Below are 26,509 nucleotides of genomic sequence, written 5' to 3'. Positions count from 1 at the left end.
TGTTCATGTAATCTTATGACAAAATGTAGAAGCTGTTCTACAATATTATTAACATTTTGGCCTAGAAGGATCTTCCTTGCCTTCTCTCAGACTGTAATGGATGTTCTTTTCCCTCTTAGCTAAGTTAATTCATAAACATTACCTCACATCAACATAATTTCATTATCAATTCAGCATTTAAAATTGATTGCTATCCACACAATATATGATATACTTAATTTTCTTGTTTTTATGTATTTACCCAATAATAGAATTTCATCCCATAGGTCAACTGCTTCTTAAAAATAATAGTTTAATTATTATCAATAGTTAAATTAAATGTAATTACAGTCTCGAACTAATTCAAATATGATTGTACCTAATTATCCGCATGAAGTGTTTGTGTTAAAGCCAGTAAAATTTTTCATATGATTTTAAAGGTTTTCTGGGGTCAAGAACATTTGAATTGCCTAGTTCTTCTACATGAATTGCTCAATGGATACCTTAAAGAGGAGGGAAATTTTGAAGTGCAAGTTTCTGAAACAGTGCCGCAAATTCCATCTCCTATGGAAAAAAATCAGATATTTAAAAGTGAGCAAAGTTCAGATGACCTACGGACAGGTCTGTTTCAATATATACGGGATGCTGGTAAGTAGTGATAGCTTCAGTGTGATTGTGTGTGCGTTTGTTTATTTTACCTGCACAGTCCGTAAATGATAACACATCAAGATCGCTTGAAAAGTAAGTCAGTACCTGCAGTACAGAAATAGTACATTGCCATTCAGTCTCTCTTAAGGGAAAATTCTTGATTTGTTCCTGTCTTAAACCATGTAAACATGATCAACCAGCTGCTTTATATTCTTTTCTTTTATACTCATAATTTTTTCTTGTATAATAAAACAACATGTTCCCCTTCAAAAGCATACAATTAATTATACTTTCGTTTAACAGAACCTTTGAAAATGCCTGGTGTCTATGAAGTCTTGTTTTACAATGAAACCGAAGATAGCCCAGGGATGATGTTATGGAGATATCCAGAACCTAGAGTGCTCACCCTGGTGCGCATAACTCCTGTGCCCTTCAACACCACAGAGGATCCAGATATTAGCACAGCAGACCTTGGTGATATGCTACAGGTATGGAATGACTCTTCATTTCAAAATAAAAAACAGTGTGGGAAAGTGCTGATTTGCTCATAGGAAAAATGTTGGGAGCATACCTATCTTTTCCATAGGTTGTATTAGAGAGAAATACACATGTATGTGCGTATACAAACACATACGTATGTACACATACACACACACACACAAGACACATACTAGAAATTGTATACTAAGAGAATAATGTCATTCAGATTCATGGTACATGGCAATCCTGAGAGTTCTTAATTCTACTCTTCAACCTGTTACAGGTAGCTTATGTAGTCTCCAGCTAGTAATGGGACAAACAGGTGTCACTGAGTTCACCACACATTTTCTGAGGACCTACCATGTGCTCACACTCGTCAGCATTTTTAGAACTGTTCTATGAAATGAGATATGTCCCCATAAGGCCAGAAAGGAGGACTTAATTTTCATTTCATTTCCCGAGCAGAAAATGGTCTTGGGCCTTGTGGTAGGCTGATAGGAAAACCATCTAACCAGTGATCATATTCTGTATGATTTTGTGGAAAGTCTGTTGCTTGTCATTTCCCTGAGTGTGGATAGCACTATATTATTATTCTACTTATTAATATTCTGTGGATCTGAATTTCTCCTAAAATTTGTTTTTCTCTTAGTTGTCCACCTATTACTAGATCACATAACCATCCACTCGAAGTCATTCCTGATTACTCTTTTTCCCTAACTGCTCACATCTAATTCATCAACAAGTCATGTCAGCTCTACCTCCAAATATGTCCCTATTCCATCTACTTCTTTCTGTTTCTACTGGTACAACTTGAGTTCAAGCTACCATCTTCTGTTCCCTACTACAGTAGCTTCCTAATTGGTCTCTATGATTCCATCCTTTACTCCTTGTAATGCATTTTCCAAACAACAGCTAGAGTGATCTTTTGAAAATGTAGGTTAGGTTACATCACTCCCCTAACTTAAAACCTGATGGTGGCTCCCTTTAAAACTAACAGAATTCGGTATCTTACTGTGGCCTGTAAGGACCTCTGATCTCTGCACTGCCTACCTCTCTTGTATGTCTTGATCACTTATCTCCAGCCCCGGTATAGAAATATGAGCCAGTTTTTTAAATGACTGCTCTATACTTAACAACTCAGAATAATAATACAAATCAGAGGAGAACACAGTACATATTAACATTGGTATTATTATATGCTTGTTTAAATTCCTGGTTATAATATAGTCAGATGAATTGATAACAATGAAATGTTATCAATTCAATTCAATCAAATCAATGTTATCTGAATTGATAACAGTGAAATGTGTCATCATTTTGTCAAGTGAACTAGAGTATGCAGAACGATCCAGTTTGCCAAGATGTCAACAGTATCTACTTTCTTTTTTTTTTTTTTTTTTTTCTTGTGATGAGAACTTTTAAGATCTACCCTCTTAGCAACTCTGCTTTGATTCTTAAATCCTCACATTTGCTTCCCCTTCTGTCAAGGTCATATTCATGATTATCTTCTCTCCCAGTATTCTTGGATTATTTTTGCTAAATAAAATGGCATTGTCTTTGAATCCTACTGTCTTGTTAGACTTGCCTAAATGTAGAACATCTGTAGTATTTTCAGTCAAAATGAAAATACTCATATATCAAAGTTTCAGCATCATGTAAGGGCTTCTTTATAACTGATTTTGGGATTCAGATTTATAGTTAAATGTTAATTAACATAAGCCTGATAACTATTGGTTGGTAGTATTATGCCAGTTGTATTAAACAGAGCATTTAAGGTAGTAAGTACATTCACTAGTGACATGTTCTTCATCTTCTCACTGCCACTGGAGAGGCAGGAGAGCATAGTGCTTAAGAGAATGAACTATAGCCAGAATGCCTGGGTTCAAATTCTGGCTCTGCCATTTGCAAACTGTGTCACCTTAGATAAGTAACTTAATCTCTCAGCCTCAGGTTTTCTGTTTTGCTTTTCTTTCATCAGTAAAAAGAGGCCACTAATAATGTAATGCTTATAGGAATTAATATTTATAAGACACATAGAACAATGCCTGACACATGGTAAGTGCTATGTAAGTACGAGTACTACCAGTACTATTACAGTGATCGTCAAAAGTCTTTTCATCAAGCAGAAGCACAGGCTAGATCAGAGAGAGCTGGGGTCTAATGACTCTACAGACCAGCTGGAGTAGTCTAGGAGATCTGGGATAGTCTGAGGGGCCTATACAGTAGACTTGGCACATAAGCACTGCGTGCAGGAAGCCTGGCAGATTTCAACAAGCAAAGAGCTGGTATCAGAGAGGTCCTGCTACATTTCATATCTTGTTGGAGAGAGAGGAGCTGATACATGGCAGAGTTCAAAGACAAGGATGCTGGCCTAAGAAGCAAGACAGGGTTGTACCTACTGTAAGCTGAAGGGGAAACCTTGATCCCAATGGTAAGAAAGAACACCCAGAATGGACAGCTGGGATGGAAGGACAGAGCAGGACTGGCAGAAAGTTGCCATGCTACTGCGCTCCCAGCCTAACCTCATATTCCCCCGGCTAGGAGCAGAATTTGTCCCAGGGGTTGGGGTGACCTCATCTGTAGAAATATGACAGCTTTTTCCTTGAGTGCTTGCAGTGCCAGACCCTGAGCATACTCCTGGGGATTCAGAGACAGATGGGACACTGTCCGCTCATCAGAAGCTCTCTGTCTAGCAGGCAAGTTTCTCTGGTTGTTTGGGGTAGAAGAATTTCCCTATTTTCAGCATTCAAGCATTCAAGCATTCAGCATTAAACCTCTCTGTTGTCATAATCATTTTCCTGCTCTATGTGATTATCTCTAGGTCTGTACTGGAGGCACCGCTAAAATATTGAACTACCAATCCTGAATAGCAGGGAACTTATAAAAAGAAAGCCCTTTATCAACATGGTATAGTGTAGATAATGTAGACATTAAAGTCTCAACTGCTGACTCCTGTTCCCCTCCCTCTTTGGATTTTACTAACTCAGTGACCTTAGACAAACTGCTGATCTCTTAGAGCCTTAATTTCCTCATCTGAACACCAGAGTTAATGCTATTTACCTTGCAGAGTTGTCATGAGATTTAAGTAAAATATTATCGCTAAAACAAATAAGTGCCTTACACATAGTGAGCTCTTAATAAATGTTAATTTCCTTCCCTCCACTTCTTCACAAGCAAATGCCTGGACCACTAAAAAGCCTCCTAAGTGAAATTCTAGCCTTCAATCTCTTCTCCTTCCAACCTATCCTACTAAGTTCTTAAAGGAACAGGTGGATTGTGTCATTCCCTGAGAAAAACCTTCAGCGGTCCTATCACTGCTAGACTGAGAGGGCCCTGCAGAACCTCCCGACCCAGCTTTGCCTTTCCTTCCCTTCCGCATGATCTATGCTCTAATCAAACTGGCCTATTCAGCATTCCCGAACCAGCCTGTGGTCTCCCACATCCGTACCACTCCCTCTTCGTTTGAGTCTCTCCCTTTTTTGCTGAAATCCTATCCACACATCCAAACAGCTCCAGTGCCATCTATTCCATGAAGCCTTTCCTGGACACCATCTCCAAACATGATACTGCCTTTCTCTGAAGTTTTGTAACACTTCATGGCACCACTTTTACGCTGTTTCTCACCTATTCCTCACATTTTAATTATCCATATCTTGTCTCCCTTCTAGACTGTAGGTTTCCAAAGGAAATGATCACATCTAATTTTCATTATGTTCCATATAGTATCCACTGCAGTGGAGATGCTCAGTATGTTGAATGGATCAATGAGTACATGGATGTCTGTGCTCCTATTCTGTATAATTCAAAAGCATTACATTGTTTGTCATTATTTTATGGCACTATTGAATGCATTTGGTTTTATAACTGAATTATGGCAGGATGCACTGTGTTATGCTTCAGTGGCATTACCTACTATAAACACACAGTCTAATGTCATTACGTTACACAGGCTCTTGGTGAGATCATTGACTCTTCTGCCAAGCCCACTGCCCCCTAGGCAGAGGCTCGTCTTTAAATACAAAAACAAGTTCACCTCCTTGGTTTTAGTCCTAAAAACAGAATCAAGCTTGGATTAATTTTTTCCTTCAGGACCATTTAGTTCATAAGAAACTGACCTTATAGAGTTCACTTATATAGAACCCTTAAATATATCTGTTTATATCTCTTTCCATAATTAATATTAGGATTTATAAACAGGCTCCTCAAATGACTTTATGGACTTTATGGAATTTATTTTGCGATTGTACTGAAAAATATGGAAAACATGTCTATAATATTAAACTAACCATAGGTTCAGAGTGAAGACCCTGAAATTAATGTTCAGAGAAAACCAAAGGAGTTTATTTTGTGGTCAGTTTTATCACATAAATAATTTTAAGTGTTAATAGTGTATTTAGATGTCAAGAAAATTAGGATCTGTAAGTTAGAGTAATACCATCAACCTAGAAGGAATGTTGTGCTATTTAAATGAGCTGAAATATAAGAAATTCCTGGCACTGTGTCTGGCACATACTGTAAGTTTTCCTCTCTCCTCATCCTGTTGTGTACACTGCCTACTGAGGATTCCATTTTGGAAATACCTGTGTTCTCAGATTGTAAATTTTTAATTCATCCTTTGTAGTGGAATTGGTAGTGAAGATTTTAATTCTCACACAGATCTGTCATGGTGCTTGTTCTTGTTCTCTCAATACTGTATTATTCTTGTTTTTATATTTATTTTCATTTATGTATTGTACTAAATTTTTAGATATCTTCGTTAGGTATGTGACAGTAGCCCATACTAAATAGCATCTTTCCCCAAGGATCTCAGGAGTGTAAAGCTTGAATATTACAATTCAAGATAAACACTAAATGTTGGGTTGGGATCACTGAAGCAATTTAAATAGATGTGAAGTAAAGTTTAAGGAGTGAAATGAAGGATAACATACTGTATGGATTAAAAGGAAAGATACAGGAGCTAAAGTCAGGAATTTCTCTAATGCAAGAAATATCTAGGGGGTACATAAGATTACTGGCGTTAAAGTCAAATAAAAGGGAAAGAGAATGTTTAAGTAATGTAGGGAAAAATGAACACATGTTCAAAAAACCTTACGTTAGAAAAATTAAACAAGATATTTAAATTCAGATCTACACCTTCAGAAAATGTGAATATAGTTAACAAATGAGAAGATAAACATATATATCTGTTATTTTTATTTCTACTTCATAGCATTTATCATCAACAAGTAATTGTTGAATATCTTCCCAATATCAATATAGGATACTACAATGTATAGGCAGTGAAGATACAAAGAGATAGAAGATCTGTCCCTACTCCTGTAAGGTTTATAATCTAATTGAAAGGAGAGGACATAATTGCATATGCAAACTCAGAAGATAGAATAGCTGAATATATATTAGGATAGACCCATTATATAGAAGGAATCGTGTAATTTTGGGAATTCTGACATCTGAAGAGTAAATTGAATTAATTGGCAAAAAAAGAATAAATTTGTTACTAAAGCTCTATAATTTCATAGCACTTTCTCAGTGAAAAAGGCATTTTCAAGCTTCAGAATTAGGTGCAGAACTCTTATATGACTAGAGTCCTTAAAAGATATCTTCTCAAGGATAACAGAAAGAAAAAGACAAAAGCAAGCTGTGTCATTTGTTTATTTCTGGTGGAGAAAGAGAATGGTAAGCCAAAGAAATCAATGCACTCGTGCCCAATTCATTTTTGTTTATCCAGTTTAAAAGTCATGGAAATTAGTTTTTAAAGTAACACTAATATGACTATAAAAATCAAAGTGAAACCACGTTGGAAGACAACAAAAAAAAAAAAACGTATACTTGGAAGCCAAGGAGAATCTAAATGGTTCAGATCTGTGTTATTTTTGCTCCAAAGTGTTGTGATCATCTTTGTGTTTGACACCCAACACTGTGCTAAGTGCTTTGCGTACATAACCTCATAAAATCTCGTTCTATTCTGAGGGGTGGACATTATCTGCATTTTATAAGTGGGGAAACTTATAAAGAGAAATTAGCTGTTCTTGAATCATAAGAAGTGGGAGAGCCAGAATTTCATCTCAGGTCTTTCTGACTACAAAACTTACGTTCTTTACCTTATTTGTAAAACAATGGAATTGTTTTGACACATCTACAAATGGGACACATCTACAGTACATTTGTAGATGTATTGTCACATTTAACTGACAGTGAGGGACTCTGTTGAGAAATGTGGAAAGAAGGAAAATAAAATTATTCCTTTACTTCAAACTGTTAAATCATGAAATAATGAATCAGACCAAAGATATGCAAAATAACCTTAAATAAGTAAAAGGACTCCCAGAAACAAGATGGTTTGGGTATAAAGATAGCTAAAAAAAGAATGTTTCCTTCAGAAGGAGAACTGGTCAGCTCTAGAAGCCTAGGATGGTCCTGGAAGCATTTGTTGGAAGGAAGCCCTCCTGGCAGCATTCAAAGAAATGGTGCCTAAGTGTCTGGTTCACCTGGGAGCTAAATCCCCTTTATGAAGATGAATGTAGCAGCTGTCAGATCTCTGTGTCTAACATTCAAATCATCTAACCCCCCAAACAACCTTCTAATAGTTTGACTCCTGATGCAATCTGTCTACAGAGAGTTTCATACACTTCTCAGGCCAGCATCAGCATCCAGGCTGCTTGGCAGTGATACATCTTATAGTAAATTAATAACTTGGCATCTGGTTTATATATCAGTCTCTAGTGAACTTTGTTACATGACTCAGCATTCCTAAATCTAGCCAGTGCTAGGACACCATGGAAATTTCTTGAGACTGCAAGACCAATGGCCAGATCTTAAATCATGGTGAATCTATCATGCTAAGTACCCTCTTGCGGCTACCTGCCTTCCCAGCATGCTGACCTCTCCCAAATGACGGCTCTATTGTGCAGTATGTCACAAACCTTTCCAAACAAAATCCCACTCTTACTACCTTGAAGAGTTGGGAGGAGTAAAGATAATGTATATAAAGCACCTGGCATAGTGTCATGCATAGTTAAAGGCTCAATAAATTATTATTACAGCGCTCCGTAACTGCTGTCATTATCATCATATCATCATCTTCATCATCATCCTCTCAATTGATCAAAGAACCTCGATCCCACTGTGTTAGACCAAGAAAGCCCTGTTTTCTTAGAAAGACACTCTTTGTGTTTGTAGTCTGTTAATGTCATAATAATTGTTGAGAATGATGGCTCTGCATGTGATTAATGAAATGCTTTCACTGATGCGAATGGCTGCTAGACAAGACACCACCTTCCCACATGGTCATGGTCAGTGCCTCCAAGGTAGTAAGTCAGCTACAGTCCTCTAGGTTGCAGGTAGCAGAAACCCCACTGAAGCTGGCCTAGCGAAGAATAGAGGAGAGAGCTAGTATCAAGATACAGTGGGGAAAACAAATACCATATGCTAACATATATGGAATTTTAAAAAGGAGTACTGATGAACCTAATGGCAGGGTAGGAAAAAAGACGCAGACATAGAGAATGGACTTGAGAACATGGGGAGGGGGAAGGGTAAGTTGGGACGAAGGAAGAGAGTGGCATGGACACATATACACTACCAAACGTAAAATAGATAGCTAGTGGGAAGCAGCCGCATAGCACAGGGAGATCAGCTCGGTGCTTTGTGACCACCTAGAGGGGTGGAAGAGGGAGGGAGGGAGGGAGACGCAAGAGGGAAGCGATATGGGCATATATGTATATATACAGCTGATTCACTTGGTCGTAAAGCAGAAACTAACACAACATTGTAAAGCATTTATACTCCAATAAAGATGTGAGGGGAAAAAAAAAAAAAAGATACAGTGGTGAGTCCTAGAGGCCAAGGGCAAAATGCAGCTGGGCCTTTAGTACAGGATAGGGCCAGGAGTGGAAGACAGGAATCCAGGGGAGTATTTAGCCACTCTTACTTTTCTCTGCATCTTTCCCCATATTTGCCTTATTCTTCCTTTCCAACAGACTAGCTTCTTTTTTCCTCTGCTTCTCAGACCACCTGGTAGTCCCCGACAACTCCCAGAGCTCCCAGAGTCACATTTACAAGTCCAACCTCTGGTCCCATTCCACATTCCTGACTGACCTAGTTTGGTGTCAGGTGCTCTTGGCCCATTTAGCTAAGGCCGTGGGGTGGAATCACATTCACCAGCAGGACTGTGAATTAGGGGTCATTTGTGAGCTTTGCAGATACCCGCGAAGGGATTCATCCTATATCATGTCTCTTAGCGCTCCTGTTTGCCACCCTGGCTAACCTGGCCAAACTCACGGTCAGTACTGGCCTCATGCAGTCAGCTGCTTCTTTCCTGTCTGACCAACTCTGAAGATCTTCACAGTGTATTCTACCCTTCCAAGAGAGAAGCCTTTTATATATGGTCTGTGGTTTTGGAGAAGAATCGCCACTGACAGGGGGGTCTCTAAAAAGACTGCCTCACTAAAAGAAATTTACTCCTTTTTGCTGTGGTTTTTCCAGCTTTCTCTTTTGCAAATATCTGTCAGAGCTTTTTGTCTCTGCACATCACAGGCTATCTGCATCTAGAGATAAACCTCACATCACTTTTTTAAATCTTCTCGTTGTCCTCCCCAGGCATCTTCTCAAAATACAGATTAGGCAAGTTTCTGTGTCTTACAGATACATATGAGATATTTTCTTTTCCCCAAGTATCTTTCTTGGTCAGTGCTTCCTTTTTAATGCAGTGACTATGTAACACATTAGCAACTCCACAGAGTCTATAAATACTCTCTTGGTTCTAATGATATATGAGAGCTTTATACATAAAATAATTTTCTGTTTTTGAAACTGAGTTTACAATGTGATGCCTAACGTCCGTAGCTTAGTGATTTAATTGGTTTTCTAATAACATTTTATCTTACATACTTATCCACAGACTGAACTGAAGCTTCATTAAACGTTATAGTTGTGTGGATTTCATTCTTTTTTCGTAATTATGTGTAAAAATCTTCCAAGTCATAGAGTAATACTCAGTATTACCCAATAAATTAAAAACTAGACTTTTGCTGCTTTAAACTTGACATTACAAGCTTCCTGTGATTCTAAAGCACATGGACCTGATAGGTAAAGGTTATGATATTAGTACATGGTGACACTACAGAAAAAGAAACCTTCCGAGAATTACTTGCAATCTAATATGATTTGCCTCTTCCATGCACAACTTAAAAAGAATAAAAGGAAGAGTTCTTGGGTGTTTCTTTTCAGCTGTGTTGGGCGGTTCACTTATAGCTGCACATATGTTCCCAGAATCCTAAGCCTTTTTATTTTATAAGCACCTCCTGCCCACTGGCAGCTGTACTAATGTGTCCCAGAAGGCTTTGCTCCTATCCATCATCTTTAGGAGTGGTGCTTAAAGCCAGATATGAAATGCATTGTTGCTGAAATGCAGAAAGGAGCAGAAGTCTTGTGGGCTTTGAGGAAGTAAGAGGCAGAGCCCGACTCTTAGGAAATAAAGGAAAGAAAAAGTCCTGTGTACCCACTGGACACAATAATAAATGGTTTTGAATGATGGGTTAACAGTGCTGGATTGACTACTAAGTGTTTTGCATCCAGAAGCCATTGCCTCCTTTTCTGGACATTGAAGGGGAAGCTAAAATAGAGTATTCCCTGGACACACTTTTAATTATTCTGTCTTCATAGTGTTGTAAACGTATTTTTTTAAAAGGATCTAGGAATATATTAAAAAGAGCTCCGCCTGAGAATTTTGAGGTTAATTCAGTAAATACTGATAAAAGGACCTGCGCTAGGGCCATAAGACATACAGAGGAGGAGAGGGCTCTAGTTCTGCTCTCAAGGCACCTATAGTCTTTTTTTTTTTTAACATCTTTATTGGAGTATAATTGCTTTACAATGGTGTGTTAGTTGCTGCTGTATAACAGTGAATCAGCTATACGTATATTTATATCCCCACATCCCCCCCCTTACGTCTCCCTCCCACCCTCCCTGTCCCACCCCTCTAGGTGGTCACAAAGCATGAAGCTCGTCTCCCTGTGCTATGTGGCTCCTTCCTACTAGCTATCTATTTTACATTTGGTAGTGTGTATGTGTCCATGCCACTCTCTTACTTCGTACCAACTTACCCTTCCCCCTCCCCATGTTCTCAAGTCCATTCTCTATGTCTGCGTCTTTATTCCTGTCCTGCCCCTAGGTTCTTCAGAACCCCCTTTTTTTTTTCTTAGATTCCATATATATGTGTTAGCATATGGTATTTGTTTTTCTCTTTCTGACTTACTTCACTCTGTATGACAGACTCTGGGTCCGTCCACCTCACTACAAATAACTCAATTTCGCTTCTTTTTAGGGCTGAGTAATATTCCATTGTATATATGGAGGCACCTATAGTCTTTTAGGAGGAATAACAATTACACAAAATAAGGCAAGGCAGAACTGTGAAGTGATATAGGAGACATAACGAACATGCCTTTTAAACGAGGAGAGTTTACATCTGACTGAAAACATTAGGAAAAGGCTTCACGGAGGAGATGGCAATTGAGAGGATCCTTGAAGGCCGCATAGGATTTCAACATATAAAATTAGGGGAAAGGGCATATGATGAAAAAATCAGTCTGAACAAAATTTCAGAATTGAATAAGAGAAGACAGAACTTATGCTTGGGAGGTGGCAAATAGTCTGGTTTGACCAGCACAGATTATACAAGTAAGGGGTTAGTGGATAAGTGATAAGCTGCAGACCTGGGTTTTTAGTATGACCATTCCATGGAGGGAAAGAAGGTAACACATTCCAAACTTGTCCTTTTACATGTCATGTCTCTTCTATCTTCTCTGTAACCCTGTGCACTTGGTACTGTTACCTCTACTTTAGAGCTAAGGTTACTTAGGTTCTGAGAAGTTACATAATCTTTCCAAGATCATAAAGCAAGTAAGGAGGTAAAATCGAGACTCAAGTCTAGGTTTTTATGAATCCACAGGTTTTTCTTCTATGTTGTACTACCTTGACTACTTTTTAGAGTATGGAGTTTGTATTTCATTTGATGGGCATTAGAGAACCATTGGCAGTCCAGGACTTGAGGTAAATTAATCTGATAGTCTGGTAGAGAGTGGAATGGAGTAAGAAGAGACCAAAATTGAGAAGACCTGGGAATTCCCTTTCAGTCCAGTGGTTAGGATTTAGTGCTTTCAATGCCAGGGCCCGGGTTCAATCCCTGGTCGGGGAACTAAGATCCCACAAGCCACATGGTATGGCCAAAAACAATAATAAATTAATTTTTTTTTAAATAAGAAGACCTGTCAGGGGTCTCAGAGAAGAGATGACAAAGGCTGTAAACTGGGGGCGGGGGTGGGGTAGGTGAGGAGAGGGGAGGTAGTAACTGGTGTGGAGAAAAACAAATGAATGCAGGAGACATTGTAGAGAAATAATCTATGTTCTTGACACCTAATATGGTAATTTAGTGAGAGGGAGTAAGAGAAATCATAGATGACAGCTAGATTTAAGCTCCATAGGAAATATGGTAAGACTATTTACAAAATTTTGGAAATAAGAGGGGCGCCTCTCATGCTGGGATCTATCACCATACTCCTAACTGTGCAGATTATATCTGCTCCTGAAGTCAACTACAGAAGTGAGTGTGTTCTCCCCTAACTACAGGTAAGAAAGCTGAGGTTCTGAAAAGTTAAATGAGTTGCCGTGGGCCTCTTCTCCCTGAGAAGTGCATGAATGCACACAAGATTTAACATACAATTTCAAGAAGTTTATAGACGCCTGTAAACTGTATATGAATCTTTGATGAAGAATCCCAACAAGAGATACTGCCAGAGCTACTGGAGCTCTGTGTCCATTAGGATTAGGTTCAGATGTGAGTGATAGAAAATACAAAATAACAGCAGCTTAGGCAAAACAAGCTTCTTTTTCTATCGTACATGAGAATAATCTGAAGGTAGGTGGTCTAGGATTGTATGTGTCTCTACGAAGTCATGAGGGCCCAGGTGTCTTCTTGCTTCCTGCTGCTCTGCTGTTCCCAGCACTCGCTTTTCCTTCATGGTCCAAGATGGCTGCACATGCTTCAAGCGTCTTGTCCCCAGTCCAGTGGGAGGGAGAAGAAGGAACCAAAAAAGAGCAGAAAAGGAGCAGAAAAGGTTTCTTGGAACCCACACCCTGCACGCTGTGCTGCCAACATCCCTGAGTCCAGAATTGTATCATGTGGCTACTCCTAGTTCAAGGGGAAATTGGGACTCATTTGCCAAGGAAGAAGGGAAGGAGAGGTCTCGGGAGACAGCCGGAAGTCCCTGCTGGCATCACAGCTGTAACTCTTGGGGATCCCGGTCCACAGTCTGCTGTGCTAGCCAGCCCTGTGACCTGCTTCTGCTTCTGGGCTGCTTGTGAAATTGATTCATCCCTTAGTCTATGGTGCGGTAAGAGAACTCACTTTCCACTTCATTAGTGAACACTCTGCTGAAGCAGAATTTGTGGGGAAAACTTAAAAAGCAAATGAGATTTTTGAAATAAAAATAAATAAATAAAGAGTTTGAAATGCTAGCATTCCTTGGGCTTCAAAAAAGTAAGAGGTGGAGAGGGAATCTGTCAATAAGACGTGCTTTTAAAGTAAATGGAAAACATTTGCAAATTGGAAGAATACTGAAGTCATTTTTGTCCTGTCACTTTATTTGGTGGTAGAAATTTTATTAGCCTATTTCTCTTTTCCTATTAAATACTCTTATATTTAAAAAGGAGGGAGGGGAAGCTTTTTTTTTTCCTGGAAATGAAGAACTATGCCTAGCAATCAGCGTGTTTGATGTTTATTGCTCAGTATTAAAAAATGTTCAAGCTATAAAAATAAAAAAAAAGGACAGTAAATATGAACTGATGGCCTATGATCATCTTTTTATGAATTTTTCTCCCCAAATAGAAGTATTTCCCCCAATGAGAGTCCCAGTAAAAACCATTATTTAAAAAGCATGGCTCGTTTCCTGAAAGCTACAATACCTTGTTGAGAAAGTAACAAACAGAAAGAGAAAAGTGAAGTACAGAGAGGAAGTATAGCCTAGTTGCTAAGAGCAAAGATTCTGGGAATTCCCTGGCGGTCCAGTGGTCCACTGGTCATTGGGGAACTAAGATCCCATAAGCCGAGTGGCCAAAAAAAAAGAGCAAAGATTCTGGAACTAAAGTGTCTGGGTCCAGATCCAAGGTCCACTGGGTGATCTTGGGCAAAATACTTAAGTTCTCTGTACTTTAGCTTCCTTATCTGTAAATTAAGCATAATAATTTGAGTTGTTGGGAGGAATAAATGATCACTAGATGTGAAAAGCACTTAGAACATTGTCTTGCACATAGTTAATGGTTTATAAATGTTAGTAAGTATTACTTTCCTCTAAGGGCTTACTGTCTCCAGGTGCCAATTTGTCTCTTATTCTGTCGTAGATCTTGAATGTAGGGGAAAAACTGAGTTTTGATTACAAACTAAAAATTCTTTATCCTTTTACCCATTCTTTTCATAAAGACATTGGTCTGAAAAATTCATTTCTTTCACATATTTTCAAGCATGCATGGCCTTCCAATTTTCTTATTCAACTCCTAGTTAGGAAAAAAAAAAATCAAACTTGAGAACCTTACCTTATTTTGTAGCAACATTTTAAATGCTGCATCAAAGTTAAGAATCTTGATTCTCTTATACTATTAACACTTTCTTAGCAGCTTTTTTGAGATACAATTCACATACCATACAATTCACGTATTTAAAGGGTACAATTCAATAGTTCTTAGTATATTCATGGAGTTGTACAATTATCCCCACAGTCAATTTCGGAACATTTTCATCATCTCAAAAAAGAAATCTAGTACCCTTCAGCTATCACTCTCCAGTCTCCCCCTCCCCCAGCCTTTAGCAGCCACTAATTTACTTTCTGTCTCTATATATTTACCTGTTCTAGACATTTCATGTGAATGGAATAATATAATTTCTGATTTTTTGTGACTGATTTCTATCATTTAGCATAATGTTTTTCATAGTTCACCCATGTTGAATCGTGAATCAGTGTTTCATTACTTTTTGTTACCAAATAATAATACATTGTATGGATTTACCGCATTTTACTTACTTACCATTCATCAGTTGTTAGACATTTGGATGTTAGCACTTTTTTTTTTTTTTGAAACCAGAAAACTCTTTATTGCAAAGGTACAAAAGGATCACAGCAGAGATGTACAGCAATAAATTAGGTGTGGCCAGGAGGGGACCGGCAGGCATGGGGTAAGCGTCCCAAGAACAGGGGCCATGACATAAGGTCTCTTCTCAATAATTTATATTGTGATAAAAGTTGGGCGTTGGCACTTTTTGAATTCTTATCCACTTGGTCTCTGCTCTGTCCTGCAGACTTGAGGGGAAGGACCAAAAGGTGATGATGATGATTAATAATATTTACAAGGTGTTCTTATAAGCACTGTCTCTAAGAGCTTACAATCCAAGCTTCGTGAAACAAATACCCGGGCAGCTATCACCCAGTGTTATATAATAAGTGTTAATGGAAGTACAGTAGGGAAGGAAGTTCATATAAAAGTTGATGAGCTTCAAGAGTAGGCTTAAATCCAGATAGTGGAGGATTTTAAATGTTATGCTGAGACATTTGGGTTTATTCCACAAGCACATTGTTCTGTTAGGGTAGTCATTAAGGTTATGAAGCTGAGCAACAAGCGTGGCTGCTTACAGAGCGAAGGGTGAATTAGAGGATACTACAAATATACTTTGTTTTTATTGTGCTTCACTTTATTGCACATCACAGATTTGTAGTTTTTATAAATTTAAGGTTTATGGCAACCCTGCATCAAGCAAGTCTGTCGGCACCATTTTTCCAACAACATTTGCTCACTTTTTGTCTCTGTGTCACATTTTGGTAATTCTCACAATATTTCAGACTTTTTCATTATTATTATATTTGTTATGGTCATCTGTGGTCTTTGATGTCACTATTGCCAAAAGATTACAACTTGCTAAAGCCTCAGATGATGGTTAGTAATTTTTTTTTTTTAATATACACATAGGATTTTTTTTTTTCTTTTTTTTGGCTGTATTGGGTCTTCGTTGCTGCGCCTGGGCTTTCTCTAGTTGCGGTGAGCAGGGACTGTTCATTGCGGTGCGCGGGCTTCTCATTGCGGTGGCTTCTCTTGCTGCAGAGCACGGGCTCTAGGTGCACAGGCTCAGTAGTTGTGGCTCGCGGGCTCTAGAGCACAGGCTCAGTAGTTGTGGCGCGCGGGCTTAGTTGCTCCGCGGCATGTGGGATCTTCCCGGACCAGGGCTCAAACCCGTGTCCCCTGCGTTGGCAGGCGGATTCTTAACCACTGAGCCACCAGGGAAGCCCGATGGTTAACAATTTTTAGCAATAAAGTATTTTTAAAATTAAGGAATGTATGTGTTTTTTTAAAACATAATGCTGTTGCACACTTCATAGACTACAATATAGTATAAACGTAACTTTTATATGCCCTGGGAAGCAAAAGAAATTTGTGTGACTTTATGGTGATATTCACTTTATTGTGGCGGTCTGGACTGAGCTCACAATAGCTCCAAGGTATGCCTGTATAGGTCGACTGCATAGAGACCTATTCAGAGCACAATTACTCAGCGGTAATGAGAATGACAGCTGGAATGGGAAGGAGAAAATGAATGTAAGAGATAGACATCTGGAGGTAGAATTAATATTAGATTTCAATGCCTAGATACAGATGATAATGGGGGGGAGGGAACTAAACCCTGTGGGTCTAGCCTAGGTGACTGGATGGATTGAACATGATTCATGGGAACTGGAGATGTCAGAGAAGAAATGAGGTAGTCAGATTTGTGGAAGAGATACCAAGTTTTACATTGAACACTTACAAGTCAAGGTTTTAGAGATGAATGATCATGATTGAAATGCCTACCACAAGTATGGAAATGTATGCTGACAATTCAGAAAAGGGTCAGATTATTTAAGAAAGGGTTTGGGGAGTCATCCTCATAGAAGTAAAAAATCAAAGCCACGAAAGTAAAATAGAGAGAAGTCGCACTTAGAGAGAATGAAGCATTCAAAGATACGAGAACTAAGAATAGAACCATGAGAAAACTCACTATGTCCAGTAAATAAATAGTAGATTTGGAATTGTGGTGGGTTGAATAGTGTCCCCCCAAAATTCATTTCTACCCAGGACCTCAGAACATGACTTTATTTGGGAATAGGGTCTTTGCAGCTGTAATTAAGTTATGATGAGGTCATACTATATTAGTGCCATTAGTCACTGCAGATGGCAATTCTTTTTTCACTGATTTATCAGCCACATAATCGTGAATCACTGAGTAGGGATGCTCAGAATGCTGCCAAAGCAGCTAAATAATATGTTGGTTTTAGGCTACTATTAGATGGAATTTTTGATAAGTGGTTTTTCTTGATAACAGTTCTTGTATCATATATTGGACTGGAATGGTTGCTTATCCAATGTGCAGTATAGGAGACAACTTCTTTTCACTATCTCAAGGAAATAATACTCATACAAGGGCATTTTCAATGAAGAGATGACTGATAATGGTTGTTCTTTACTTTTGTGAGTCTTGCTATATATAAACTGAACCAGAATTCTCAAAGGACTCATTTTCATCACAACCAGCTTTCTTAACACAGCTCTCAAACTTCATTTTACTGCAGTGATCTTGAAATATGTATAAAGTACATTCACAGTTTTATCTTACAGTTGTTGATTGGAAAGTATTTAGCCTTAGAAAAATGTTTGCCATATAAGCCAACTTTGAACCATTCTTTAAAAGTAAACAATGATTTCATTAATTTTACCCATATTTTTACTCCCTATTGTGACCTCTCTTTTTTACTCCATGAGGAAAAGACATTTCCAAACATTGACCAGTACCTTTTTCTCTTTAGCTACGTCATGGTCCATCTGTGTAAAATAGTAAGCTTTCAAATTTGCTTCCTATTTCATTAAAAATTTATCTTAAAAAATGAGTACTCTAATTATTGAATTTTTTAATCTTTTTAAAAACACCCTATTGAGTACATTAAGAAAATTCAAAGCTTAACCTTGATGTAAGGTAATCTTAGTGATTATTGTAGTGTATTTTAGCATATTAAGAATTTTTAAATGGTCTTGAAGAATTAACTTTCCCACAGTTTATTCTGTTGTAGGCTTGGCTCCATCTACAATAAATGCACAACCCTACATGTTTTTCCCAAGCAATACCTTGATCTCTATAAAATTTATATACTATGTTGGAAACCTCCACTTGATACTTTATCATCAAGTATAAAGTAGACCTTCATAAATACCATCTTATTAATATAGCCAACATAGACCAATAAAATAAACACATCACTAAAGTCGATGCTGTCATCTAGTGGTAGGGTAAAGAACCTTAGTTGATCGGGCAATTTTTCAAGTATGTATTGTGTTTGCTAAAATTTATCATTTGATGGTATCTATCGGTGATGGCAATTTTTAAATTAAGGTATAATTGACAATATTATATTAATTTCAGGTATACAACATAATGATTCAATATTTATATATATTGCAAAATGATCCCCACAATGTCTGGTCAACATCCGTCACCATACATAGTTATGAAAATTTTTTTCTCTTGTGCTGAGAACTTTTAAGATCTGCTCTCTTAGCAATTTTCAAACATACAGTACGATGTTAACTATAGTTGCTATGCTGTACGTTACATCCATGTGGCTGATTTCTTTTATAACTGGAAGTTTGTACCTTTTGACCCCTTCACCCATTTTGCCCTCCCCACCCCCTGCCTCTGGCAGCCACCAGTCTGTTCTCTGTATCTATGAACTGGGTTTTGTTTTTTTGGATTTTGGTTTTTTTAGATTCCACATATGAGTGAGATTATACAGTATTTATATTTCTCTGTCTGATTTATTTCACTTAGTATAATGCCCACCAGGTACATCCGTGTTGTCACAAATGGCAAGGTTTCATTCTTTTGTATGGCTGAATAATATTTAATAGTGTGTTTGTACCACATTTTCTTTGTCTGTTCCTCTATTGGTGGACACTTAGGTTGCTTCCATTTCTTGGCTATTGTAAATAATGTTGCAATGAACATGGGGGTGCGTATATATTTTTGAGTTAGTCTTTTCATTTTCTTCAGGTAAAATACTCAGAAGTGGAATTGCTGGATCATATAGTAGTTCTATTTTTAATTTTTTGAGAAACCTCCATACAATTTTCCATAGTGGCTGAACCAGTTTACATTCGCACCAGCAGTGCACAGGGGTTCTCTTTTCTCACCAACACTTGTTATTTCTTATCTTTTTTATAATCGCCAATCTAACAAAGATGTGAGGTGATATCTCATTGTGGTCTTGATTTGCATTTCCCTCACAGTTAGTGATGTTGAGCATCTTTTCATGTACCTGTTGGCCATCTGTGTGCCTTTTTTGGAAAAAATGTCTACTTAGATCTTCTGCCCATTTTTTAATCAGATTTTTTTTTTTTGCTATTGAGTTGTATGAGTTCTTTATATATTTTGGGTATTAACCTCTTATCAGATATATGATTGGTAAATATTTTCTCTGATGACGGCACTTTTTTTAGCTCTCTTTTTCCCCCCTTTTCCTTTTTATTTTCCTTTTTTAGATTCAGTGCAAATGTGGCCTTTTCTGAGATATGTGCATGGTTTCATCACAATTATTTGTTATACGAGCTCCGCCTTCTAAAATGATTCTTAAATCAGTTTTGAAGGAAGTTTCAAGCAATTTTTAAATTTTTCCTTGATTGATATGCTTATTATATTATTCCTAACAAAGACGTCTATCATCACATCAATTTTAGTTGAGGAAAAAAATCTGATGATTCCCTTTGAAAAAAATTCTAAGTTTCTGTCATGAAAAATTTACATATACGAAAGTGAAGAGTTTAGTATAATAAACTCTGTGTGTCTCTCACACACCGTTAGTAATTATCAATGTCCTGTTGTCCTTGTTACATCTATTCCTCTCACCACTTTTTTTTTTTTTGTTTCGGTACGCGGGCCTCTCACTGTTGTGGCCTCTCCCGTTCCAGAGCGCAGGCTCCGGACGCGCAGGCTCAGCGGCCATGGCTCACGGGCCCAGCCGCTCCGTGGCAAGTGGGATCTTCCCGAACCGGGGCACAAACCCATGTCCCACTGCATCGGCAGGCGGACTCCCAACCACTGCGCCACCAGGGAAGACCCTCACCACTTTTTGTTGATCCTGTTATTGTTTTTCCTGGAGTATTTTAAAGGAAGTCCCGGACATCATATTATTTTACCCATTAATAGTTCAGTAAGCATTGCTAACAGGTAAATATTTTTAAACATACCTTCAATATCTTTATCACAGCCAACAAAATGAACAATAATTCCTTAGTAACATATAATAGTCTATACTTAATTCTTCCTGTTGTCTCAAAACTATTTTTTTTGAGTTGGTTTGTTTGAATCAGGAGCCCAGTGAGGTCCATACATTGCATTTTATTGATATGGTTCTAATCTCTCTTTTAATCTATAATAGTTCCCCCTCTCTTTTTTCTCCCCTGTGTCCTTTATTTGATGAAGAAATTGAATCATTTGACCTCTAGAATTTCCTATATTCTGGCTCACTTTATCCTTATAATATTGTTTAATATTTTCCTCTATCCCCCATATTTTCTGTAATCTAGTAAGTAGTTGTTATGGAAGCTTGATTAGATTTTATTGGCATTTTCTTTTCTTGTAAATAATGCTTCCCAAGTGACACAGTATTCTTCCTATTGCATCACAATGGGAAGCACATGACATCTGCTTATTACACTTCTAGCAATGTTAAAATTGATCGGGTCATCATCCATCATCATAAAGTTCCCCATCAACCTCTTACACATTGGTTTTAGCATCCATTGATATGTACCACAGTTGGTCAGCAATTTCCTCAACCCACAGAAATTAAATCCAATGATTCATTCTTCACTAAGAGGGAAGAGGCAACTTGCATTTATTGAGCAATTTCTATGTGCCAGAAATTTTGCTTGGCAGTTTACCTACATCCTTTCATTTGCCCTTCGCAAAATCTTGTGCATTCTGTATCATCATTGTGGTTTAACAGGTAAAGAAACTGAAATTAGAGAGGTCATATAGCTAGTAGGTGACCCAGTTATGCTGGTTTTAGGAGTTGTTTTTATGGAAAATTAACCTAGAAAATATTAATTCTTATTTATATGAAGAAGTAGATAAGATAGTTTAAATATAAAGACCAAACTGAATGAGAATGAAAACATCTAAAGCATTTGTATTGCTATCAGTATAGTGATGTCAGTGTCATATAAGTTAGGTACCTCCTTTGCCCCAATTACGGACCATTGGAGTCCAGCAAATAATTTATTTCAGTCTTAAATATCCCTTTAATGAACTAAAAATGTAAGCTATATGGTAGTTCATTTTACAGAAAGCCATGATGTCTGCCAAGTAACATTTTTATAAAATGAAAACTATATCATAAAGCATTTTCTAATAGTGAGGCATGCTAAACAATGCAGTGTTGATGAGAGAAATCTTGAAATTTCTTCTTCAAGTCTTTAAACATCATTTGTCTTCATGGTTTGGAATTAGTCTTGTCCAGAGCAAGTTGATGTCTATATGACCTCCCAAAGTCCTTTCTAGTCCTGTGATTCTCACACTAATGAATTTAAACAGAAAAGGATTATTGGGCCAAAACTCGGAGTATCTTCAGAGCCAGAATGTAGGAAAAGTTACAAAATACAGATGTCTGTCAGGGATGAGGTCCAAAGGGAGAAAGAAGCAGGCCAGGAGTTAGAAATAGATATGTTGTTGTACCAAAAAAAAAAGTTTTGAACTTGGCCTTTAGCCAAAAGAATTTTTTTAATACTTAGATCAAACTTTTAAGCCCTAATATTCAGTTGAGGTACAATGAAGTCTTGGGGTTGAGGATATGTAGTTGGAAAAAAAAAATTATAGTTCATTACATTCAAGGAAATGCAGACCAGCTCTCAGTTCCTCAGACCTGTGCCAGATTATATGTTTTAGAGAATCGATAATCCTATATTTTTCATTCAAGAGTAAAATCATTCTGATGGTCTTTGGAATTGTCAGTAGTTGCATATCAAGAATTACAAATGAAAATCAAAACCTTTAAAATATTGTTTAATTATGTAAGATATGACAGAAATGTTTTTACTTTTTAACCCTGAAAGTAAGCCATTCTTTTTTTGTATGGAAACATCTCTAATATTAGTACCATTTATTTTAATTGCTTACTAAATTTTTAAGAAGTGGTTGTATTGGGGAATATAAAAGAATTTGTTCTTTGTGGTTTTTTTACTTTTTTAAAAATGACATGTTCCAAGAATACTTTTTTCCCTTGGGCAGCAGGGTCAGAGGAAGAGGATCAAGTAGGGAACACCCATGAAGGTGCCTGGTCATTCTGTGTGAATATAAAAACTGATCTATGGGCACAGCTTGTTGTTGGGTTGTTTTGTTTTTTTTTAATCCTGTCCATACTATTTATTAGTTTTCTGTTTTACTTTTTTTGTTTTGCATGCATCTCAAGAGAAAAATTTGTCCCATAAGGTCTATGATGTACCTCTAAAACAGCAAATTAGGTGTCTGTGGCTTTTATTCTAGTCTATGATATGTTATGAATGTAACTAAATTGTCTAAAAAGCATTCCCAAAGCTCATCTTTTCCACATTACATTCTTTCTACATGATGATTCGCTTAACAGGACATAGGTCACCACCAAATAATGGTGGTCAGTACAGCCAGAAATTCTATCTGCAGATTTATGAAGAAAGAGCCAGTCACTCCAGCCCAGGAAATTTGCCTCTCTGTAGATTTTCTGAGATGATTTTGCAAGACTTAGAAAATTATAGATATCTGTGAGAGCCTTCTTTGTTCCCTTAGCCACCTGAAACCTGAAAACACACCAACTGAACAGAGCTGTGGTTTGATATGTTCAGTTGGTATGTAAATAGACATATTTTCTAACACCCTGTGGCTGTTCTTAATGGTAAATCAGGAAAGTATAAGGTTAAGAGTGATTGGCACTAAACTACTGTAAGTCTTTATTTCAGGCAAATTTGACATGACATATAATAGGAAAAGAATCACAATCAGTGTCAAAGGCATTCATGTTTCCTTGTAAGGGTATAAATCATCAGTGTGCCTGACTGCCTTTCTTTTGTGTTTCACTTTGGGACTACAGTGTTGAGGTGGCCATTTGCGAGTATGATTGTCCTAGGAAACTATACAGTTTACTCATGTTTGCTTTATCAGATTTGAACATATATTTGAAATTCCAAATCGTTTTGTGTGTTGTGAACAAAATTTAATTATATAACTGACGATAAAAAATTAATGCTTGCTGGGCTTCCCTGGTGGCGCAGTGGTTGAGAGTCTGCCTGCCGATGCAGGGGACGCGGGTTCGTGCCCCGGTCCGGGAAGATCCCACATGCCGCGGAGCGGCTGGGCCCGTGAGCCATGGCCGCTGGGCCTGCGCGTCCGGAGCCCCCGTGCTCCGCAATGGGAGAGGCCACGGCAGTGAGAGGCCCGCGTGCCGCAAAAAAAAAAAAAAAAAAAAAAAAATTAATACTTGCTGATTTTCAAGTTTATAGTCAAGTTTTATACATTTTTTAAAAAAACTGGCCGGTAATTTGTGCCAATTACCTGTCATTTCTTGTCAATTGGATTTTATGTATATTTGAAATATGACAGTTCACATTTTGTTTAATGATATGTGTTTTGTATTCAGTCATAATATTTCCAAGGTAGGGAAGACTTTTGAGTTGAATCCTGGAAAGATGAAATACATCTTGTACATGTGTGAATTTATGTTATTTTTATATTTATATAGTGTTTATTTCTTGACCTTTTATATATTGTTCATTTCTTGACCTCCAGGGGACCTTCCCCGATATCCTCCATCTCCACCCAAGCTGGGAAAGTTGCCCTTCTCTAGGACACCCTGGGCCTATTTATATTACTGATTCCTTCCTTCACGTTGGGCTTCTTGAGGGCAGATTTTATAAAATGTTTATCTTTGCTCTCCAGTGCCTAACTTAGTACTTAGTGGGTGTTGACTGTGACTGAGTGAAAGCTTAAAATGAAATAGAATAAGATTAGCTTAATGCATTGAGACTGTCTCCTAAAGGTAATTGCCAAAGTAAGAGGCCCTGCCTGCATATTCATCTTCGTCTGGGCTTTACATACTGTTGTCATGATCAGTTTGGCGGATCTGTGAAGCCTCCTGAATGAACAGGCTGAAGACAAGGAGACCCTTGTAATATTTCTGGTAAGAGGATTAAACAAAGAGAATAGCAGCCAGGATTATAGCTCATTCAGCACAGGAGAGTCAAGGAGTTACAAAGGTACACAAGCTGTAGTTCCATACGCACAGATGTACACAGATAACTATGAGATAAGATTGTATTACTAAGTGCCAGTAAGAAGAGTTTAAGCTCTATGTGTTTGGGGGAGTTCAGAAGAGAAATCGCTTCTAATTTTGATTACTAGAGAAGGCTTTTTGGTTTGTTTGTTTTTCTAGAAGGAGATGAAGAGAATAGGTTTGAAAGATGGATGAGATTTCAAGAAGCACAGATGGAGACAAACTGATGGCAGCTAAAGGCATATGTAGTATAAAAGTAGGAGGTTAGTTTGGGGAGACAGGAAAGGGCCAGAATTTGGTCATAATTCCTTAGGAATGATAATGGAATTTGCACGGTTTCATTTTTACCACATTGAGATTTATTCCCCTAGCACACTTAATCCAGAATACCAGAAGTCAACCAAGGTTACTATTTTGAAAACTATACTGTACAGCCTGCCCTTTACTCAGGGGTTGATTATGCAGGCTTAGTTTTTTAAATTTTTCATACTTTTTCTTCTTTTTCCTTCCTGTTATCTGCCTACAAATAACTCTTCTTCCCATAGTACCCCCATCAGAGTTAAAATCACGAGTCACTATTGCCTACTTATTAGCAGTTCTGTATAAGATCTGGTGAAAAGACAGTATGAAAAGATAAACTCTCCCACTGATAAATAGTTAAACCACGTTAATTTGGGCTGTAAAGACAGGTTCAAATTTACCAGAAAAGTATGGAGTAATTGTGTGAAAACAAATTTTTCTTAAACACACTTTAAATCATTTCTGGCAATATCAGGTACTTAACTATTTATGTATCACTTGTTAGTAAGTTCCATGAAGTCACGAACTATGTCTGTCTCCCTTGCTGGCCATTGTATCCCTAGCTTGCCCTTGACATAGAAACAATAAATATTTGGTAAATAAATTAAAAATACTTGATAGGCTAATTAATCTCACTTTTACACATACATTTATATATGTGTGTGATATATGTGGTACATACAAAACTATATACTAAATAGAGTACAGATATTGTCAAAAATTGTGAAGGGTTTGAGCTTTACCCCAATTGCAAGTTAACAGCTTAGCCTGCCAGAGTCTCATGGATGCTGAAGAAAATATGGGAGCGCTGGATCAGAGGTGAAGGATAGTTATTACCTACAACAGTGTGTCTGCATATGTGCCAGTTCCCCAAGCCTCAGCTCCCTCAGGGTGACATGAAGAGAGCCAGGTGATGCTGAAACACTCGGTGAGTTACATTAAAAGAGAGGAACCCCAAACGCAGGGAACCTGAAATTTTTGAAATGGGGAGTAAGCATGCCTGCCCTTTTCAGAGACAGAGAGACACTGTCTCTGTCTTCCATAGCTGTTTGCTATAGAAATGAACTTGAAAAGATAATCTGGAGCAAAGACAATGCCTTTTTCTAAGATATGTGGAAATGTGATAGACCTGTGGAAAAGTATCTCCCAACAGACATATACTCTAAAGGGCCTCTGTGAGGGCAACATTTTTCATCTAATCAAGGAATCAGCGAAGTACAGCCTGCAAGCCAAATCCAGCCCACCACCTGTTTTTGTAAATAAAATTTTATTGGCACACAGACATACTCATTTAGATATTACTTACATGCTGCAGTAGGCAAAGTCAAGTAGTTGCAGCAGAGAGCCTATAGCACACAAAGCCTCCGGTGTTTGCCATCATCTAGCCTTTACAGAAAAAATTTGCTGACTGCTCAATCTAAACATTTAACTTTATGACAAGACTTCATAAATTATTCCAAGCTTGCTTTTTTGTTCTAAAATATTTTCAGATTTCTTAAAGTTATTCTGTAATCCCAGTTGACTTCTTCCCAATTATTAAGGGTTACCCTGTCTGTACTATAGTTTTTTTCTTATTACAAAGGGTTGTTAAGAGCAATTATCAGTGCTTACTGTATTCTTTTTTTTTTTTTTTTGTGGTATGCGGGCCTCCCTCTGCTGCCGCCTCTCCCGTTGCGGAGCACAGGCTCCGGACGCGCAGGCCCAGCGGCCATGGCTCACGGGCCCAGCCGCTC

At 37.8% G+C, this 26,509-nt stretch overlaps 1 protein-coding gene across 9 annotated transcripts in view; it reads left to right on the top strand.

Moving 5' to 3' along the window:
* The window catches only part of VPS13B (vacuolar protein sorting 13 homolog B), an 802,500-nt gene that overhangs the window by 656,895 nt on the left and 119,096 nt on the right, over window positions 1-26,509 (top strand). For all 9 annotated transcript variants that reach the window (XM_028500192.2, XM_028500193.2, XM_024115869.3 and 6 more), the window contains exons 38-39: window positions 420-627; window positions 931-1,115. In XM_028500192.2, the coding sequence (XP_028355993.1) occupies window positions 420-627; window positions 931-1,115 (393 nt within the window). The remainder of the gene's footprint in view (window positions 1-419; window positions 628-930; window positions 1,116-26,509) is intronic.

This window comes from Physeter macrocephalus, chromosome 15 (assembly GCF_002837175.3).
Source record: "Physeter macrocephalus isolate SW-GA chromosome 15, ASM283717v5, whole genome shotgun sequence".
Lineage (NCBI taxonomy): Eukaryota > Metazoa > Chordata > Mammalia > Artiodactyla > Physeteridae > Physeter > Physeter macrocephalus.
The sequence above is the reverse complement of the archived record's forward strand: the minus strand, read 5'-3'. Positions and strand labels throughout refer to the sequence as shown.